At 40.4% G+C, this 22,589-nt stretch overlaps 1 protein-coding gene across 1 annotated transcript in view; it reads right to left on the reverse strand.

The window, feature by feature from the left end:
* CUBN (cubilin) overlaps positions 1–17,325 on the reverse strand; it is a 145,654-nt gene extending 128,329 nt beyond the window's left edge. Inside the window, exons 1-13 of the mRNA XM_032991812.2 lie at positions 17,207–17,325; positions 16,922–17,051; positions 16,501–16,593; positions 15,467–15,505; positions 14,571–14,672; positions 13,529–13,632; positions 9,784–9,910; positions 8,172–8,340; positions 7,275–7,406; positions 5,985–6,080; positions 5,282–5,403; positions 2,907–3,093; positions 1,070–1,188 (exon numbers count right to left, since the gene is read on the reverse strand). Of these exons, the coding sequence (XP_032847703.2) occupies positions 1,070–1,188; positions 2,907–3,093; positions 5,282–5,403; positions 5,985–6,080; positions 7,275–7,406; positions 8,172–8,340; positions 9,784–9,910; positions 13,529–13,632; positions 14,571–14,672; positions 15,467–15,505; positions 16,501–16,593; positions 16,922–17,051; positions 17,207–17,325 (1,539 nt within the window). The remainder of the gene's footprint in view (positions 1–1,069; positions 1,189–2,906; positions 3,094–5,281; positions 5,404–5,984; positions 6,081–7,274; positions 7,407–8,171; positions 8,341–9,783; positions 9,911–13,528; positions 13,633–14,570; positions 14,673–15,466; positions 15,506–16,500; positions 16,594–16,921; positions 17,052–17,206) is intronic.
* Positions 17,326–22,589: the final 5,264 nt, after the last annotated feature.

The raw sequence follows: 22,589 nt of genomic DNA on the forward strand, positions 1-22,589 counted from the left end.
GAAGTTGGAAATAGCATTATTTCTATAAACTAATAATTGAGATCATTTGCCTGTGTCTGTTATATATGTATATATTTTAAGCCATGTGAAAGGCTTGAAATACAGCATCAAATACTTTATTCCAGGTTTCCTATGTCAGTTTTCTCATCAGATAATTAACATTTCTCATCCTTGCTATGGTTGAAAGTGTTGTCATGGAAGTTAAAAAAATGTGGGGTTTTTTTTACATATAAAATCAGTGTCTCATAAACCCACTCTAGATACTATAATTGAATATACAGCTTTATATTGTTCAGACTCCTCACTGATGTGCTCTAATATAGCTTTGCTGAAGACAGTAGTGGCTCTGAGGCTTAAAGCTGAGGATATGTCACATACATATATATAGAATGCTGCATAAATCACTAGCAACCACTGGTTTCTATAACTACTTAATTCATCCCATTAAATGTCAAAAATAGAACAAATATTTAGATCCCAAATAAGAAATCCCATGTTAAAGTGTGAAGTAACATATTTAGTAGTTATTTATAACCCAAGTGGAATTGTTAGTTGCAGATCAGAATCAGAACATACATTTGAGTGCAACATTTAAAAATTAATCTTTAAAAAAATTAAAATGCTGTTATTACACAAAGCCATTGACAATATGAAATTAGTATTCCACTCTTCTGGTGCTCAGAAATCAGAAACATTAAGCTGTTCTGGGGTCACTTAGCTCACGAACCAACTGTGGAGCCCATCTGAGCAAAGCTTTTCTCATGCAGCTATTTACAGATCACATGCTAAAGCAATGTAAAACAGGAACCTTCTCTAGCTGGTGGTAGGTGAATAAATTCTAACCCTTAGCTGCATGAGAAAACCTTGAAAACATAGCCCAGGCAAATTCTTAGGCTAAAGGAGCCTGAGGGCTTGTAAGGATCGGAAACTTACTCTTTTTGAAAAACTATTTATTCTGAGGGGATTGGGTCACAATATTGGAATATGTAGCATGAAGGTGGTCACGTTTGCTCTGATGAGCTGAGGGGTCCTGCAGAATAAGGGTTTTTTAACCCAAACTCTATTTTACCTTGTTGGGATTAGTTTGAACAACCCAAGCGCAGCTGACCCCACTGTTGTACTGCAGGCTGTTTGGGTTGTTAGGATAACTGAATGTCCCCCTGGAGCCTGAGAGATATCCTCCACAAACTGCAGAAAGAGAGAGAAAATGAAACATTAATTTGTGCTGTCACTATACAGACTTAAACAAAACCTAACTTTCTCACATAGCTTGGACTTCCTAAACATTTAAAACAAGGATGAAAGATACTTCTATAAAAGACTCTTCAGGATTTCCTCTAAAGTGGGATGACATCACAAAAAATGAGCAAAATTACTCCCTGAGAGAAAAGTAGTTCCTGGAAAAATAACAAAGATTTTTAGTTGGAATATGTGGATACTGCCATAAGATGTAGTTTCCGTCTCAGGAAAACGTCCATCAACTAGTTTGTTTCCAGAAGACTACCCCCAGATCGAATCTTTAAATTTTTCACCTACAATGAAATGGCATTTAGAAGATAATATGATATAAAATTGTCTTTTTCAGTAGTGGTGCATCATAGAAGTTATACTTCAGATGTTTTATTGTGCCATCTATTCTTTTTTGATCAGATTTCTGGGCCAGGTAATACCTCTCCTGATACACCATGGTCTCTTCTCTCACTGAGCCATTCAATAAGTGGAAGCTGTGAACTGGGAATTCCAAACAGCTACAGAAAAATATGTCCATAAAGCACCCAAGATGCAATGCACATATAGCTACAGTGTACAGCAAAGAGCTGTAGCTTAACATTGAACTGATGCCAAAGAAATATTGATTTCTCAGCAAACTGAAGTATTTTGTTTCAAGGAGTTGTAAAAATAATTTTGTTTGAAGTGTCCATCTAAAACATCTCATCATTTCTCAAGCACATTCAGAATTATCATGTTATAAAATGTATTTTTTCCTCGGTTATGAACTAAATGAAGTTGATACATTATAATTTCTCACTGGATAAATACAGGATTTCTATCCTTTCTGTTATGAATGGTTAAAAATAAATTTTTGCCCATATGTGTTTAATAATAAAACATTAGATATTTAAGGAAAATAGAAAAGAGCCTGAAGTAGCTCTAAAATAAAGCAGATTTCACAGAGACTCAGTGGAAGTTTTACATTCTGTATTCTGTGAAAAGTTAATCTGTTTTCTTCTCAGCAACCTGCAATAAATATGAGCCATCTCACAGATAGTTGTCACAGGGGCGCTCACTGGAATGCTATCCTGACCTTGTTTAATTAAAATTAATGGCAAAAAAGTCCCAAACATACAAAAAAAAGTGATATCAAAAAGAAATGTTAAAGGAAGGACCTTGCAGTCACCCTATAAAACTCAGAGTCCATTTTCATGGATAACATTTCTTCCATTAAATTTCTTTTTGTAAACTTTTTCTGGCTTTTCATCTTGACTAAAAATGTCAGGACCTCTCATCTTTGCAACAAATGAAATAATATGCACACAAGAGAAACATTAATATATTCTCTTGTAAATCTGTTCTTCTTACATCAGATCCTCTTTCCCAGACAGTTTATCAGACCACTTTCTCAGGAACAGAGATATGATTTTAGGATGTCTGGCATCTAGTCAAGGCCAGTGAGTTTGCAGATCAACTTGTAACACTCCTACTGCTAAACAAAGCAGCTATAAACAAAACTCACAGAAAACTCTAACTTCAAGGGATTTTGGATTGAGACCTGTAATCCACCAAGAAGAGGACTGGGTTTTTCCATCACAACTTGGTTCTTATTCCCATATTAATCATATACATCAAGCATCTACTCTCTAAAGCCTGGTGGCCCATTTCTCCTGGGGAAGAGGTTCTGGCCATACCTTGCTGGGCAGTCTGGCACTGTGGTCCTGTCCAGGCACTGGTGCACTCACAGGAGTAGCTGTTGACCCCATCAGTGCAGGTCCCCCCATTCTGGCATGGGTTGCTAAGGCACTCATCAATGTTCTCTGTACAATTAGGGCCTGTCCAGCCTCCGTTACACAGGCAGAAATATCCAGAAATTGTTGCCTACAGGTACAAGCAAATGCAATAAGTTTGGTGAGTATGGATCACCTAAAGGAATCAATGTAGTTGGCAGAAAGACTGATATTTACACTTATTTTATGTGGAGATATCAGAGCAAAGAAGTGAACTGGGAATTTAATGGCTTTCATGGTCACTGGTAAATACCAAAACAAATCTAAAGCCTAATCAGATTATCAAAGTCTTTGCTTTTTCTGTTAAGTTATTTCTTTGCAAGGCTCTTTCAAATTACTTTTTAGAAAGTCAAAATCTGTATTCATTTAGCCATTCAGAAAACTGTTTGCTTGGCTTTAAAATTATCACCCTAGAAACAAGTCAGTAATATTATCTAAACCTTATAAATAGCAAACCAAAATAACAGTGGTTTATAAATCATTTCTCTCATGACTGTTCTCTGGGAAGTCTGCACTGCAGTTATGTGGGCTGTTAACTTTCATTTTCACCCTGAGGGATGTTAAATGGGAACAATTTCATTGCTTTCTCTGCATTATTCCTTATTCTGTATGGCACTTTTCCATTTCTTTAGTCTCAACCTTTATTACTTCTTCTTATAATCAAGTCTTTCCATATCTCTAAATGTTTTAATTTCGTATGTCCTCTTTCCTTGTATTTCTTATTTTATAGACATGATTTTTACAGATAAAGCAGAACATGGTATTCCAAGGTACATGCTAACAATCTCATCTTTGATGACATACAATCAATGTGTTATATTCTCTATTTCCTTTTGCATTCTCTGTTCATGTTCTCTCTGTCCTGAATAGAGATTTTCAGTATGATGGAAAAGGATTTTGATGTGTATTTAGGGCTCAGAATGCTGCTTTAGAAGGCAGAAAGGAGTTTTCTGATCTACGTTGCCTGATACTTAATTAACGTTACATTTCATCTGTCATTACACTGGCCAAATATAGCTGTGCTGTTCCTCTATTTTATTAGATGCTTCTATAGTCCCATTACTGAAGTACCTGACTGTGTTATCTTTATGGAATAGTTTGTAGCCACGGTTGACTATGGTTTTATGTTAGGATATATTTAGGGGAAGATGTCATACCTTTTAATAGACTGACTAAAATAAACAGTTTCTAAATAATCAGAAAAAGTAGATTAGATCTGTCATGGCACAAAACGCCCTTTAAATATCTGAGTGAAAAGACAATAGGTACCTCCAGAAGAGAGAGCAAGGAATGCTGGTAAGAGGTGGAGTGAATGTGAGAGGATCATCTCCTTTCACACAGAAAATGGGAAAAGGGAAAGGTAACATATCATAGAATCATAGAATCATTTTCCAACCAATTTAGGTTGGAAAAGACTCTTAAAATCATTGAATCCAGCCATTAACCTAACACTACCAAGTCCGTATTGTATTTCCCGCCTGCCTCCCAGGATCATCAAAAGGAGGATATCCGCAGACTGATGTGGTCAAATGCCCTCAGACTCTACTGGAACAACAAATTTATGATTTGTGAACATTCTCCAAAATCATCACCATAAATATCCTCCACAACAGAATTATCAAAATCCCCAGGTCTGCAGTGTGGACTTACCCGAGCACAGCACACCTCACTGAGGAAGCCAAAAGGCCTTCATAGGATCCATGTGGACAAACTAAATGGTTGTTGTGCATGAGAATGAATTCACACCACCAATCAGTAAAGGTCCAAAACACCCAGCTAGCAGCAGGAGTACAACCAATTCCCATGAAGCACCCTTTCCATATCCATATAAGCAGCCTGAGATTTCAGGGGGGCTCTCACAACATCAGCCTAGGAACATATAACTAACTGTAATGACTGTTAACTGAAGGTCAGCAAAGGTACTGGGTTTGTTATCATGGGTAATTCCTCCAGGACCCAAGGTGGTAAATTACTTCCCTGTCCCACCAAGGACAGCTGTACATCAGTTCTCCCCCACCAGCACCAGGATCCCATCACTAGCCTGGGGTACCATCTACAACCTCTCAGGTTATCAGTGCCAAGATTGCTGTCTCTACTTCAAATACAAAGAAATGGCTTGTGTGCCCTGAAACTCACTTTGTTTTCCCCGGGTGTATCTGTCGATCTCCCACTCCCGGCTGACCTCTAGTAGGTCTGCACTCAGCTTTCAGTCTCACCAGTCTCCGTGTTGTTACCGGTTAACTATGTAACATTGTCACGGTAGGGGGCCCAGCACTTACCAAGCACTGCCCATTTGCACAAGGGTTCTGCAGCTGACAGATACCACTGAGAGGAGAGCACCCACTTGGCCCATATCCACTTCCAGTGTACCCAGACGTGCAGGAACAAAATGGTATTTGCCCTTGGGAGATGAGACAAGATACAGAAAGTAATTCAGTCCTTGTTACAATGACAATATCAATGACAGGAAAGGTCCTTGACATTTATATAATTATAATAAAATAATAAAATATAAAGGCCTTTATATAATTCTAACTTATTTGATCTTTTGACATCTTCTGTGGTCAGTGTCCAGTTTGACCATGGAAAGATCGCTAGTGTTGCTTTGCTATGAGTACCTGAGAGTCAAAGGTCACCTTCGTGGGAAGTGGTGGGAGGAGTTCCAAAGGTATTTATAGAAAGAGGAAGAATAGTAAAAGCAGCTGAAACTAGAAAACCGCGTCAAAGAGGAAGGGTGAAGATCTCCACATTTTTATGATGAAATCTGATCTTTGGGGGAGCCTAAATCTATTTCTATCAGCGTTTGTGGAAAGGCCTGCTGGCTTTAGCTAACCTGCCTGTAAACTCCTTTGGATGAGGCAAAACTGATTGTGGAGAAGGAGCTGCTGTCTAAATATGTTGCTACAAAGTGGATTCAGCCTAACCAATCTCTCTGTGAGATTCACACTTGTATTACTTACAGTCCTTAAGAAGGCATCATACCTGGAGCTGAGGTACAAGTAGCCAAAGGATGGCACCCTCCATTATTTACTGAGCAGATATCGACCTGGGTACATGTTTGTCCATCTCCCTCATAACCTGTTCAGAGGTAAATCTCAGTTAGTCTGTAACAAAATATGTTCTCTGACAGTTGGCAGCAAAACTATCATCTGGTGAGAAAAAGACTAATTTATGGTATAAAATCATAGTCTTCTGCAGTAAAAAAGTTGAGGTAACCGCTGAAGTAAAACTTAGCATATTTCTTGTGGCTCCTACATTGCAGGGATGGGTTCTGATTGTAACTGAATCCTCCTATGATTTTAGAAAAAAGGTATGTTAGTGTTAGTCAAATATAGGTGAGGTCAGTGAGGCCACAGGAGCTCAGCTCTCTCAGCCACCAAGTGCTGCCCTCCCTACGTGTCTGCACCCATCCAGCCCTGACCACCTCCAGGCTTCCTGCTGCATGCCAGAGCTGCCCTTGGGTCTCAGACACAACATCCAGCTCCTCTCGGGAGGCTCAGCAGGACCAAAGCATCGCAGCACAGCTCTGCACGGCCAGAACTGAGGTCCACTGCACCACACCAAAACTTGTCTGAGGTGATGTTTCCAGCCTGGTGATTGCCCTTCGGCACTCAGTAATTGAGAGCCTTCACTACCTGCAGTCTATTACCATTTAAATGGCAATTGAAAGGCCAATTAGAAACAGTTTTTCCTGCTAGTATTTCTAGTATTGATAGCACGCATTTCATAAAGCATTTTAAATTGTAAACCACAAATTACAAAGATGTCATGACTTCTGGTGCTTGACCTTTACTGCAATAGAGACAGTGCTGCCTTAGACAGCATTCAGAGCGTGACAATTATCAAGGCTTTTTTTTAAGACAGACAATACAGCTGATTTATGGCACACAGGATACTCTTTCAGTTAACACAGACAATGAAATTACTATCATAATTACGCAATCCTTGTTTCCCATTAATGATCTTATAAAGGAAGTACTTTGTCAAATCAAGGCTCTAACAATGAAAAGGGCTACTTTGTACAAGAGGAACACATCTCAGAGCATCATCGTTAGAGACATACTGTACAAAATGTTGATTAATACCTGAAGCAGTTTGAATATACCTGGACTCTGCATTCTACATTACAGTATTGCTTTGTATATGATCCTTCTTTTATAAAAAACAATCTTCAGTTTCTTAAGTCTACCATAAAGCAAGCGCAAATGTGCTAAATCTTCATCTTTTAAGCCTTTCCATAGTTTTATCAACAAAAAAAAAAATCCATTTTACCTGGTGGACAGAGCCCACAGTGGAAGGATCCCATCGTGTTGATACACTGAACCATCGGTGCTGTTGAGCAGCCTCCATTATTACTTTCACATTCATCAATGTCTTGACAACTGTAGCCATTTCCTCGCCAGCCTAAAAAGAAGCACAGGAAAGACTTTAAAATAGAAAAAGCCTGGCCTCTTCATTTTCTTCTTTGACCAGATCTTTCCACTGAGCAAAAAAATATGACTTTTGAATTTCACTTTATTAACACAAGAGGAGAGGTGTCCCTCTCATAACTGATGAAAATTATTACTGGTCTTCAAAATAGGTTACAAACACAATGGGGTGAAGATGTGTGTCCAAGAACATTTTGTTTAACTGTACTCCCGATATTCCATAAGCAAACACACTTTAACCTAAAGAGGAAGCAGTTCTGGTCTAGTGCACACATGTGCAATTTGCAGCAAAGCTTTATCATAACTCTGGTTAAATACTTGAAATACTACTCCTATACACACCACCTAACCAACTCAGGAAAAGGAATCATAGGTCATAAAGCTTGAGGGGACAATTAGATTTTTATATTGTCTTAGGGCAGTGAGCATAAGGATGTAAGTACCTCAGACCTATTACATTAAGATAATGGGACATGATGGACATGAAGGTACCTATGGACATGACAGTATTTCAGACCTATTTAGATGTTCAGTTTAGCATGGGACGTACCATACGCTAAATGCCACTGCCTGCATTACCTAGGTAAAACATAACCCACAGACATTTATTCTCCAGAATACAGACCAAAGCATTTCATGGAGTTACTCTCATCTGGATCCTGTGCCTGTGGTTATGACATACAGGCAGTACTACCTACTGCCACCCCTTCCCACCCAGGAGCATGGAAGGACGTGATACCTGTGGGGCAGGGACCACACACGTAGGAGCCTGGTGTGTTGTGGCACTGCACAAGTGGATTCTGTGAACATGGACGATTAGGGAGGCTGCATTCATCTATATCAGCACTGCAGGCAGGGCTGCCAGGAGGGGACATCCAGCCAGTGTCACAGATACAGTGGTACTTGGGCTGCCACAGCAAACACCACATTATACATTTAAGACAGAACAGTCAAGAAAAGGGCAAGAGGAGTTAATTTTACAAAATGTCTTTTAAACTACTGCAAGAAAGCTTTCAGAGCATCACATGGTTTGCACATTCTGTTTTATAAGTTGCTTCAGTAGTTTTCTCAGTCTATTTCTTCCTCTGAATTTACCTATTTAGATTATGGAAGCAACAACAGGCTCATTCATTCTGTTCATAAAAGAAACCTGTGATTTACCCAAAGCTCCCAGAGAAAATGAACAGTAATTATGAACTGTACATAAACATAATTAAAAGTCATCAACTTGCTTTGTAACCAAGGTAAACAGATCACTGTAGGCAACCTGAAATCAGCTTGGCTGTTTTCTTTTAGACAAACAGTTTGGTAATCTGTGCAATGTGCAGCACTCACATTAAATTGCAAATACACATTTTCTTTGAGGAAAATAGTTTTCTCTCTAGTAAACTTTACTAATGGCCAGATTTCAGCATTTGTCTAGCTTTGGTCCAATTAAAGCTAATAGGAGCTTTATTGTTGACTGCCACAGGATCGGACACTGTTAAGCCAACACTGAAATCTTTTGAAAAGTTTCCTCCACAAAAAATGGGCAAAAAACAAGTGATGAGTTGTGGAAAGTTTTACAAATTGAGCAAAGAATTCGTTTTATAACATAGCACAAAGAAAATGTGGTGTGTCCGGAATGGTGCATGGATATATAGTGTTAAGGAGCACAGGCTTGGCAGGGTAGTTTTGGAGGGCTGTTCTGGGTGGAAAGAGCCAAAGTTGTCATGTTCCATGTGTCCCTTTGGAGTGAACACCCTGATCCCAGATTTTCTCCCCAAAAGAATGAGCTGGCTTGCTCCAGAAGACCATTCAGGTGAATGCCAGCATCCACCCAGTGGAGATGGGTGGAGAGCATCTGGAGTCAGAGACCAAGTCCAACCAAAAGTGAGGAGCACCAAAGGTGAGCAGCAGCCACCCCATCTGATACACAGCCCTGGCAGCTCCCAGGCCACTGATGATACTGTTCCATAGGTATACCTCTTCCCAGGAAAACAAGATTCATTATGTTTGCCCTTCTAAATCATTTAAGTCATAAAATATTCTAGCAACTTAGAACTCCCCAAATAATGAACAGTAAGATTATGCTTCAAATAAGACTTTGACTTATTCAAAGAATATTCCAAAGCTCCCTATAGATGTAGTAGTAGATCTGATACTGTGCCAAGTTCCTCTCCTCTAATGTAACACAAGGCATTTTCAATTCTTTCTGCTGTCCTTGGGACAACAGGTTAGGTTATGTTATACAGTGGCATTTCTTGCTGTTTTTCAGCAGCAGTGTGTGCTACATAGTTTTGGGGCGCTCAGCATTGTTTCTTGCTTATTCATGCTGTGCTGTATAATGAAACTTATACATTGTTCCTCACCTTGTTGGGCTGATCCCTGTCTGCATCTATGCAGATACCATGACCACAAAGTGTCTCAGATCCTCCTTGGCAATCATCAAACTTCAAGGCACAGTGAGGCCCATAGGTTTCTGGAGTACAGGAGCAGCTAAATGGTGAAAGCAGACAGAAAAATCAAAATGCTGTCTTTATACAGCACTTAAAGATCATATATTGCCATAGTGAGAGATCATTCCCCACTCTCTTAATTATGTGGTGTTCCTTATGAAATCCATCTGTTTAGCTATACTGACAATCCCATTAGTAATCATGCACAGACTCAAGGCTCCTGTTAGCAGAGACTCAAAAATCACATGAGACTTGGGCATATCCATGACTGTCTGAACCTATGGGAGAATCCATAGCCTTCTGTTATATTCATAAATGCAAATCCAGAGTAAAAGAAATGTCTAACATGAAACTTCAGCAGAGTATGAGCCTGGAAATCCCCACTCCGGTCAGAGAGCACCTAAACCTTGTGTTTCAGTTTATGACCCTCATATGATGCCAAGTGCCTAAACCCCTACCTCTAGCAATATGCAGAAATGCCACATCTGACCTGTCCCAGGGAGTGGTTTACCTTCACAACCACACCTCAAGATGTGGCAGCTCCTGTCTCAGCAGCAGCCCAGCTTTCAGATGAGTGTGGCAGGCAGGAAGGCGCATTTAGGGCTGATGGGGTGGGAAGAACAAAGTAGTGGGCTAAAGGGAGGCATTCTACAGGGGGGATCTGGCTTGCAGGCTGACAGCTGCATCACATTGTTATTTATAGGGCACACATTAGTCACAGCACTGTACATATGCAGTAGAACTGAAATTGGGAACTTCTAAGCCATGGGGTAATGTTTCCCTTTTCTCTGACCCTTTATTTCCACATGGACCAAATCTGAGGCTCTGAAATAAAATTGAAAGAGACCTGAACCTACAGAAAGCCTCCTATCAGTTCACTAGTTTTTTATTAAAATAACAGTGAGACACTTACTTGGATGCAAGTTATATGCTGCAATGTCTGCCCATGTCTGCTCCTCACAATGGCATATGGCAGATACATACCCCTGTTGAATTGCTTTTAAGCTGACTAATGAAAACTACTCTCAAAGCATTTATCAGCAGTTTTTGAATCAGGGTTTTCCAGTGCAGCCATCTGGACCTTGGAGCAATTTATTAATAAGCTGCTACTGTCCCTGCCAGGGTGTCACATACTCAGCTGAAATAGCAGTTTGATAAGGGAATCACAGGTAACTAAACGCTGCATCCAGCACAAGCAACCTGGATGAATTTAGGCTTTAAACCCCACAGTAGCTTAATGCTTAACTGCAGTCTGCAGTACTGTAAGACAGCATGTTCTTTATTGTAAGAGAGGGCAGATAGACCAACACCATCTCACCAGTGCAGTAGCTCATCCTGGGCAAGAACAGAGGCAACAGGTCAGGGAATCAGATCACCTCTGTATGTTCAAAGTACATTCAGAGCTTCATGTTCAGCTCCAAAGGACACAGCAAGGCAATCTGACCGGCTCCAGAGGAGGAAGACAACGGAATTATCTCCTGCCTAGTCTGGCAAAGATTAATCTGCTACCCATCTGAAGTTGCTCAGAGAACTTCAAGAAGTAGGTCACGCTGCAAGGAGCTTCAGCCAAATTGCGATGCACTGCTGCAATGTACTGTCCTGGTTCTCTCCCATTGCTGATGGCACGTTGTGATGAGGGCCCCGTTATTTTGGTTCTGACACAAAAGCCTGATAGACTTGGGGACTCTCACAGCCTTTCATCCAACTAATGGAATGTCCCATTACGGTCCCGATTCAGGAAGGCATTTCCTGAACACCTCATACTTTAGTGCACCTCATACTTTCTTTTTCCTCATACTTTAGTGCTTTCCTGAGTTACAGCTTGAAAAGTAAAGGTAAAGAATCTGAACAGGGAGTGAAGACTGCATTGTGCTCCATTTCATGGTACCTAATCCAGCACTGTCCTTCACCTGGTGTTATCTCTGGGGACTATGGAAAGTTAAATATCACCTTTTTCTTTACCCTCAGTCCACACTGGTGTGTATAACTACACCAGATCAGGAGTCAGGTGACCTGGGTTGCTGGATACCAGAAATTTAGCAGCAATGTTCTCACAGTTGTTGAAAAGAGCCATGTCACATTCTACCTGGGGATGGCTTTAGTATCTGGGGAGCACTCAGAAATAAGTAAGACAGTATGTGAAGGGAGACTGCGAAGACAGTACAATGGGGTTGGGGAAAGTACTAAACAATAATCTTGAGGTGGTAATGCAAAAGCAGTAATTTAAGATTTGGATGATTTATGAAGAGGTCTTAATTCATTTCAGGAAGTACCGATTCAGCAAGTACCAAGGAAGGCAAGAATTATATTGGGGAAGAAACTTACAGGAATCATAACTGTACTAACACAATGACAACACCTGCAAGAAAGGCAGAGGGTTTGTCCTCTCAAACCTTAATTTAGTCGTGCACCTGTACACCACATCTCTGAGCACAGTAAGAAACAACAAGTAAAGGCAGGCTGCTTTGTATGTCATTTCCTTGACAAATGCCACCTGCGGGCAAGCAAGAAACATCCTTTAAAATCAAAGAAAAGCTGTCAGGAGGCATCACGTACCAGTGATACCTCAGCAGGCTCTATGTTAATGCTGAAGTGTGAGCAGCACTGCAGGAGAACTTCCCTTGTGTGAGGTTCTTCCAAGAATTGACAAAGCACTATAAGCCAGGGTTACGCTAAGCAAATATTTGTGGGGGCTAAGATTTTCAAGCTCAAGCAGGAGACAAAATGCTTTGCAGAAAGCTGTGGTATGCTCTTCAGTCTGCTTGCTCCCATTGCACAGAGGTAGCTTTGTATTATATCTGAAAGTTATTTATTTACCAGATTATTTGACATTTTGGAAAATAAGACCCAGAACGTTCAGGCTGGCTTACCCTGTAAACAAGAGCATGTTTCCTAAGGAGCTGGGCACAGCCAGAGAAGGATATGCTCCAGGGAGCTCATGTCTATGGGGGTCTGCACACAGGCAACTCAGGCACTCTCCTGGCCAGTCGGCCAGCATTTCTCCTCCCTTTCTGCCTGGCAGCACTGTGCATTGCTTGCTCTGCTGCAGTCCCAGCTGTGCCTCTATTTCTGGAGGGGGTGAAGGCATTTCTCAGAGTTACATGGTGCACTGGGAATGCCAGTGATCAAAGGTGCCCATATATTCAGGATGTTTCCAACTACTGTAATACAAAGCCTTTGCTGGACCAAAGGTGTTCACCTCCTTCATCTCCTTGCTCCCTTTGGTCTTGAGGGGTAGGTGATAACAGGGATGATAATATGGCTGTGCTAGGTGGGCAAGTTGGTAAGTGCTGGTTACAGACCACCCCACCTACATCCCACAGTGCAGTAATTTGCCATTATAGCACCTGCACCTACAACAGGGCACGGGGTCACTGGAGCCAGTCTCCAATTTGCATCCACAGCATGGATGTATGATAAATCTGGTTCTTCCTGCTTTTGTGTCAAAGCAGACAATTGCTTTGGAAGGCCTTCTGTGTCTGTGGTGGGCTCGGTGTACAGTGTATTAAAGATTTTATATTCTCACAGACTGCAAGGGATTACAGTGCATAGATACTAAATAGATGCATTCCTAGAACTTGTGCTGCAGGTGTGATGTGGGGTACAAAAGTAACAGAGTATTTTTCATAGGATTTTGTGTATACTTTTGAAAAGTTACCTGTAGCTGCCTGGTGTGTTCATACAAGTGGCTCCATTCTGGCAGCCTAATACTGTTTCAGCATAAATCTGGCATTCATTAACATCCACTGAACACAGGAGGCCCTAAGATGAAATGGAAAACCAGTTTATTTTCCAAATAGCTCAGAAATGAAGCAAACCATGGAGCCAATGTTTAATATAGTTTCCAAAGATATACAAACTATGGGCTGCTATCAACACAGCTTCCCTTATGAAACATTACAACAAAATGCAATTTTTCAGCTGTGTTTCTGTGACCCTGGTTATCAGTCAGATGGGGGATAAAATATTTCAGATGTTTGTAGAAAGCATATGGACAGCATAGTACTGTCATCCCCCCTAATTTCTAACTTGCTAGCAAAAGGCTCAGAAAACTTTCTTTCAAACTGTTTCTATCAGGAGATGCTGTTTTATTAAAACTGAAAGCACAGCAATTCTGACCCAAATCTTAATCTTGCTAGGACAACTTTCTAGTTGAGACCCTTTCAGTAAAAGATGTAACTTTTCCATCTCTAGTGCATGTAACAGCACCATTAAAGCCTTTGTCAGTAAAGACTCTGGATTTAAAAAACTCAGAATGGGATTGATTACTTGCCCCCCCCCCCCCATTTATTTGTTTGAGCTTGAATACATATCCTTCCCTTCCCCCATTCTCTCTCTATCCTCACATAAGATCAACAGAAAGGCATGCAATTCAGTCCACTGCTCAACAAAAGCCAAGGACTAATTCTCTGCTGTGGGAACTGCCAAGCATCACTGATTTCATGGGCCATCACCTGTGTATAACAGTTCAGGGTCTAGCCCAATGGTTTGGGATTTGGTTTATTGGTATCTACTGATATTGTTGAGAAGCAAATGTGTTGCCATTCAACCAAACGACGAGTGCAATACTACTGCTTTGCTGTTCAGTATATCTTATTCTGTCCTGAGCAACATTAAAATGCTATACTTCACCACAATTATACTAAGCCAAGTGTATCCTTACAGATAAAATACACACTCCAAGGAGGCTAAAGACTCACCTGCCAGTTGCTGGGACAGAGGCAAAAGAAACCATCCAGCAAGTCTACACAGGTCCCTGAGTTCTCACAGGGGTTACTGCTGCAGGCTTTCCTCTGGAGAGCCTGAAACTCAGGAAAGGAGCAGAAAATGAGGCTCCTGCTTATATGGCATTCCATTAGCATTTATTTTCAAGATAAACCTTTTTTTTTTAATTCTTTCTTGGGTTCTCCCCCCTCCCTTTTTTTCAGCAAGGTTGATTTGTAAAGGTTTTGAGCTGTTTCACTTATCCCTGTACAAAATAATGACTAATATAATTGCTCCTACACAGGATGGATGTAAGCAAGCACTAGGATGTAAGGATGGATGGCTGCAAGCATTAAAATGAGAAAAGCCCTGTAAGAAGTAAATATTAATAGAGACTGTTCTTCAGTAGCAAACTGTGAGTCTAGATGGAAGGTTGTTTTGTCTTGATTCCATGTGTGACTCATCTGACAACTGCTTTTACTGACAGTTGTAGCTGTGGCTTGTCACAAGCTCAGTGGAGAAGCAGGTGACAGTTGAAAATTACCTATTTCCAGTACAATATAAAATCCACTTTGAATTCTCCAGTCTTTGTCTTCACAAATCAGTGAAGGAAGAGTTTATTTCTTCGTAACTAGCTGTTGTTCTTGAGCTTACAACTGTTTTCTCCTTTAAGGAATGCAGACTCCTACAGAGTTTATATTTTGTAAGAAGGCATTTCACCTCCTCCACAAATCTTGGCTTTTATTTACCTTCTGTTACCAAAAAGAGTTTTCCTGAGTAATGCATGAGAGGGAAGAAATAATTTAGCTATTCAATCATTGTAACCTCACTTTATTTACTTGGTGCTGTGTTTTTTCTTTTTTGATCTCTAGTTTGCTTCCCATTTACTCACCTGCTCCAAGCTTTGTAGTCGGCTGTCAAGGCTCATGATCTGCAAGAGAAATGCAAATTACACCGTGTTTGGTATGAGAGTGTCCACAGAGGTACATGCTGGATACTGGTAGGCTAACAAAATATTTTGAGAAAAGAGATAGCTGGTGTGTGAAAGCAGGTGACAATCAGGTTCAAATCAAGCCCCATTTCGGAATTGGATTTTGATGTTTTAGGCTGTTCAGAAAATGACAGTTTAGGTAAATCCCAGTTTGGCTCTGGAAAGCAAGACCCAGTCTTGTGGAGATGTATTCAAGTACTCAACATTGGGAATGTGAATATTCCAGTGGGACTGTTTGGTTGCTTACACACATGTGAAGGACAGAAGTCTGAGATGATACAACAAAAGCCAAGAAAAGGTTCACCATATCTCAGTGGGTTATAACCACAAACAGCAAGCTGAAACTGAATCAGAGAATATGATGGATACGTATTAGCACAAATTCCCTAAAGGGAGGTCTCTTAGGCTATAAAAGATTTTCCTATAAGGAACTTGTGGCAACACTCTAACAAAAGACACTTAGACCAAGTCAGACAAACGTTTCAAAATCATCTACAGAGAAAAGTCTTTAGTAGCATAGAAGAGACAAAACTACTGCATAGGTCTTTTCTTTCCACTGCAAACCCCTATAGCCTATTTCATCCATGGAATGTCTGTGTAACAACTATAAGAACATATATGGTCTATTTCCTAAATTTAGTGGAATTTCACTTCCATAAATGTTAGAGAATATATTCCATAGAGATATTGACAGTGAACAAAAGAAGAATCCTGGTAACTGGAAATTATGGGATTTACATTAATATTTCCATTGTCTCCAGAGTTACTGAATAAGTACCTTAACATTGAACATAGACTCTGAGATGATGTTAAATGTGGACTCTGCCCCAGATCCCTGGAGTCCAGAAATACTAGAATGAATCAGGTAGCAATGGTAATCTAAGGAGAGGAAAACTGTGAATGCTGGAGGAGAATAACACAAGGGTATAGCTCACCTTGGAGGTCAGCAGAGCAACCTGCTGGAACACATTCTGAGAAACACCATTGGCTTTTTTAAGTTCCTGAATTTCTGCATTACTTTCTCTCACCTAAATTTAAACAGAGATAATATGAAACAAGCTCAGCTTTTTCAAAAGCTTAGGAAAGTTTCATTCTTGCTTAACTTTACTATTATAATGTCCACTTAAATAAAAAGAACTCTGTTACATACACAATTTAATATTTTAATTATTTTTGGTACTGGCATTACACGTCTGCAATAGCTTACTTTCATATTAGAGTGCTGACATAGATAATACAAAAAAACAATCATACAAAACACATCAAACATTTGCTAAGACAAATTCTGAAGACAATTAAACTATTAATGTGCAAAACTGAAAACAAAAATGTATTACAGAAAAGTAAGTGTATCACCTGACTAAAAATTTCTGCAAGGTCTTCTTCATTAATTTTTATTTTCCCCAGTGGTCCAGTTCTAAATTCAATATTTTTGCTGGAGCCAGCATGGAACACTAAATTACCCTGCTCTGAGGACAAACGAGGCCTGTTGTATTATGGAAAAAAACAAAGAGATCATTTAGTTACACGTCTGCCAAAGAGTATGTAAAAAAAAGAGCTGCAGTATAGCCATTCTGTTCACATTACTGGCACTTAGAAGCCACCATATGAACAAATGCATTTGCAAGCAATGGTACTTACTGCTCATCATAAATGGTTCTTTTCTGCCTCTTATTTTCATAATGGTTTGATTCACAGCTCAATCCAGCAAGTAACAATAATGCAACTAAAAGCCCAGGAGCAGGAGCAGCCCAAAGCATTGCTCTCCTCCAGCTGTCCTGAGTTTGAAGTGAAACCTCCAATGCTGAATTGTACTGTTGTGAGCCCAGGTGCCCTTTGCTCTCAAACAGCTCTTTATTCACAAGATGCCCATTCTGCTGTCTTGTCTTGCAAGGGTGAATTTTCTCTCAGGTATCTTTATTAAAGATTGACAGCGTGCAAATCCTCTAGACATTAAATGCATTCTTCTCTTTTTGTCTTTGTGTTTAAGGAGCTTTGAAAGATCATTAATTGAAATCTGCCTGTATTTTATCATTATGTCTTTGACCTTTGTACAGCTGAGCACCCTTGTGTCTCAGAGCACCTTGTCATCTGCAGCTGGCTACTGCAGGAACGGCTCACTCTCCCCACATGCTGCACCACAAGGGCAAAGGAAAAATTATTTGGCAGCACTAAAGGTCCTAGATTGTTAGACAAAAAAAACCCAAACAAACAAAAAACAAAACAAAACAAAAACTAAAACCAAAACCCAAATTCCACACATAAAACCTACAGTGGCTGGCAAGGAATATTTGTATTGAAAGAGAAGCTTCCAGCAAGTAATTTATTGAGCAGATGACACAAACAAGTTAGCAGTACCAAACAGAGTCCCATGAATTACAACAGCAAAATACAGTTTTAACCAAATATGGTTGCTCTGACTCAAGCATAACTCAGTCCCCAGATCCTGGGGAGACAATCACACACCAAGGGGACTGCATTTTGTTTGGCATGTGTTGGCTGTCTTCATTGCACACACTAGGGCTCCCAAATTCAGGGCTGGCCATAGACAAAGCAGATCAAGGAAGAATTCAAACGAGGCTCAAAAGTAATAAAAAAATGCAAATTAATATGGTCTGAGAGCCAAAATTTTAATCTTGACCCCATTTTCCTCTACCCTTCAGCAGTACCTCACAGCCTTCTCAAAAGAAGTGTCCCATCCAGATGCTTGTTGGTATTTGTCTCAAGCCCAGGCTGCTACTGCTGGAAGCCATGGCAAAGTCCATGTCCCACCTCCCCTTTGCTTTTTCCAGAGTCTCCATATTCCCCTTGTACAAAACCTTGCTGTGCTTTCCTCCTCCTGCTTATGGGAGCTTTGTGTATCTTTTCCTTCCTCGTGATAGGAGCTACCCGAACCTCCAGACCTACCACCATTCTTTTTTATTTTCCTTTCTGTTCAGTAGACAACTCATTCAAGTTGCTCACATTTCAAACTTCTACTGAGAAGAAAAGGGTAGCAACAGTTGTAAAGGCTCTTGCTAGAAGCTAACAGTAGCCACCTGATCCTTTAAGCCCCTGACCTTCCTGGAGGCCATGGAACTCCTGCACTTCCTAACCCTGTGCAGCCTTCCTTTCTGCTCCAGGTTGCACTTGTCACCTACAGATATGTGTGGGACATGGCCTGGAGCAAGGGGCTTGAATGAACTCTACAGCTTTCACAGACAGAACTGTTATGAAGTCAAAGCACCCTGGGAAGAAATCTGATGTAACAAAAAGTATGTCACCTCAAACAGACAGGTAGACTGTGAAAATGAGTGTGAAGCCAGGACAGCTGATGTTTGTGGTGCTGCCACAGTTAATAACTTGTCCCTTTCTATGAATAACTACAATGTCTGAGATTATATCACCTGCATTCCATCATCTCCACTATTTTCTGTTGTTTGCATAAAAACTAGATTTTTACTACATTTTATTATTTGTGTTTTTAGAAACTTATCTCAGAATTCAGAACAGCGTGAGCCTGCTGACCATCTTTCCTGTGGTCACACAGACTGTGACACAGGTAAGCCGGCAGTTACTGCTGCTGCCCAGAGGTCCAGAAGGGCAGAGACACAGCTCCTCATGAACCCACAGGGGACAGCCCACCCCATATGCCTACTGGGGCAGCAGCAGCAGCTCAGCTGTCTGGATACCCACCTGCTCTGCAGCAGTCTGTGGCCTCCAGGTGACCAAGTACATCAGCTTTTGCTGCCAGAACAGAGGAACATGAGGAGGAATCCCCGTGTGTTGTCCTTTACCATCATAGGGGATAGTGTTTACAGGAAAATACAGAACTGTATCCTCAGTTGTTGAACACTGTCACTGCTCCATTCAATCCAAATGAGTTATGATCTTTTACACCAACTGAGGATCTGTCCTGATGCAATTTTTTATTTCTTATCCTGCTCTTTGCTCTGAAACCTCTGTTCACAAATAGGAGAGCATAGATAAATTACTGATATCTCTGTCTAGTCAACACAACACCTGCCTCTGGCTATCCTGGTATTGATCATTAAACTAGCGCTCACCAACATTCTCCAAGTCAGTCCTGATGCTTGTCTGGGGTTTTTCGCTTGTTTTGTTTTGTTTTGTTTTGTTGTTTTAACAGCTTACCAAGCTTTTATAACTGTCAGTTGGGTGTCAGCTTGAAGAAACTGTGGGCAAACTACACATGCACTTCCTAGCAGGCTGGTTGAATGCACCCATACCTCAGGGACTTTTTGCACAAAGTCCACTGTATGCTGACAGTTTTCAGCCTGGACTTCGGTTGTGACTCACAAAATCCTTCCTCTTCTCTATTATTCTTTTTGCATACTGAGCATTGTCCCTCTCTGCCACCTGTCAATCTTTGATTCAAGCTTCCCTGTCCAACTAATTAACTCCAATATACCAATGAGCAATGAGTAATAAACCACAGAGGATGGGGAGAAAGCTGCTAATACAAGAAGGAAGAAGAAATAACTCTTTTTACCTTCTCTTCATGCAGGATTTACAGCTTAGAAAATGTTTGACCTGAAGATCAGGTGACTCTGATTATGCACTGATTACAGGATGGAAAGAGTGCTCTGGACAGCTATCTAAACCTTGCATGACACACTATTTTCCATTTCACTAGACCTTCCAGATTTTAGTTAATTTATTCTCTATTCCTAGTGAATGCACCTTAGGCTGGCCAAGTTGGGAAATCTATAAACCATCTTAAGGAGAAAAATAGGTCCACACCTTTTAATTTTACTGAAATACATTGGATTGAGACATAATTTTTGGAGGGACATAGTGGAAACCCTGCAAATGTCTGGCACAAGAATAGGTGCTGTTCTTCCTAACAAGGAGAGCTGGCATGAACCCCTCCTCCCAGGACAGATCATTCATTACCTCACTGACATTATGGCTGAGAACACACCTCTAAAGACTGTAGGTTGTGCACAGATTTGGCAGGAAGTAATGGAGCATTTGTCTCCATCTAGTTCTGGTTGAAGTTCATGCCATACTAGAAGGGACTACAATTGACCACCATCTTGTGTAGCTGTGTGAAATGAAATGGTGGTAACCCTCTACTTCTCCAGAAGTACATGCCTGCAATGCAGAGGCTCTGCTGTAGAAGGCAAAAGTTGACTCAGAGTATGTCCAAAAATTCAATACATGTTAATTGCCCCTAGGAAGTCAACTCAGATGCAGAGACATGACACAAGTCTGTGACAACGCTCCCTTTTTATAGGGGGAAAGGTCAACTATTGGTGTGAATTCCAACCTGGCTAGTTTTTTTTAATGGTAGACTAACAAATAATCCTTTTTTTTTTTTTTTTTTCTATAAATGAAAAAAAGATCCCTGCTATTCAATGTTATGACTCAAATATTTGCAAATAATTATAGATCCAGCCCCAATGCTGGTTTAATCCCAAGTACTGCACGTTTACCAGAGTTTCCCATCAGCTGAGGTCATATCTCCCAATACTTCCATCTTCACTTCCCTGGATCCACTTTCATCTTTCCCCTTTCTAATAATAGTCCAGGGTTCAAAAGTGACGCACGACATATAAAGCAGCACTGTTACCTCCATGGTACAAATGTGGAACTTGCTGGTGTAAACACTGCTCTGTATTGAATTCAGAATTTTCTGTGTGTCCCTGTAGTTCTGAGACCACCAAGCACTAAGCTGGTATAGGTCCTACATGGAGGATCAACAACCACAAGGTTTACGTGTAACAGGGGTGACTGAAAAATAATGTTCCCCTTTCTGTCCCTTACATATAACCACCCATCGTCGCTTCCTTCTTTCTCTACTTGTGTTTGGAGAGCTTTATGGCCACAACACATTCCTCAGGGGCTGCAGGAGTTTCAAGGCTCCGTTTCCCACACCACTCCTTAAGGGTTTATTTTACTTCTCAGCATACTGCCCTCTGACACTTGCTCCCTCAACACAGTTCATGAAGTTAATAAGTTACCTGCTGATGAAGTTAAACTAACTGGCCAGGAAATCAATGTTTTCAGCTTTTAACAGCAAGTAACAGAGATGAATTTTGATTTAGTTAGCTATTTCAGCTGGAATTGATCTACTGTCCCAGCTCTCCCTGGGTTCCTTTATCACAATGGAGGCAGCTATAGATTAGTTTTTTAGTTTCATTATGAGACTTGTATTTTGGTTCCTCTGCCTTTCTGACTTTTCTTCCTACATATATTGTTTCTATAAACCACCACCCACTTTGATGATTCCTATTTTCTGTTTCATTCTTTTCTGAAATTAGGTTCATGAAAAGTTTCCAGTTACATTGGCTTGGTTATTTTCTATTGATTATTCCAGTCCTTTTAGTACATTCCAGTTGCTTTAACGTACACTGATTTATTCTTAGGGCCTTCCATTTGCATTATCACCCTTCTCCACTAATAACCCTAAAGCTACGAATGGACCTGGCCGCACAACCTCCCTCAGATTTGTTCTGTTCTCCACTGTTTGTTTTGTCGAGAGGCTTAGATCTGAACTAAGTCCGTAAATCATTAGCTGTATATTGATGCTGTGATTACAAATACTGTCATTCTATCACCAAACAAATATAAGGAAGTCAGAGTGGTCATACCAAGTTAAAAAAAGATACACTTTGGTCAGTACCTTTTCTCCAACAGTAGCCAAGAGCAGATAATTAGGAAATGAAGGATACACAAAGGGGCAAACGCATACAGTACCTCTCCTAGGTACTCTCTTGGCCTCCATTTATTTGCAGCTTGGGAACTTCTTCAGCCAGAATTCTACTTACTCGGTACTCTCAAAGGATTTTTCTTCCATGAACTTGTCCAGCCTTCTCCTGAACTCTTCCCCATGCTTGACCTTACAACACATGTACAATGAATGAGTAATGCCACGTGGTAAGACCAATATACAGTCAAAATGCCTCTCAGAAATACTAATTCTGAGTAGAATCCCATTTTTAAGTGTAATATTTATAAACAGAAGGGGATTAGGTTTGGTTGTTTTTTTTTTTTTTTTTTTAATATATACAGGACAAACATC

Source organism: Tyto alba, unplaced genomic scaffold (genome assembly GCF_018691265.1).
Source record: "Tyto alba isolate M040663 unplaced genomic scaffold, T.alba_DEE_v4.0 Super-Scaffold_38, whole genome shotgun sequence".
In the NCBI taxonomy this organism is placed as follows: Eukaryota; Metazoa; Chordata; class Aves; order Strigiformes; family Tytonidae; genus Tyto; species Tyto alba.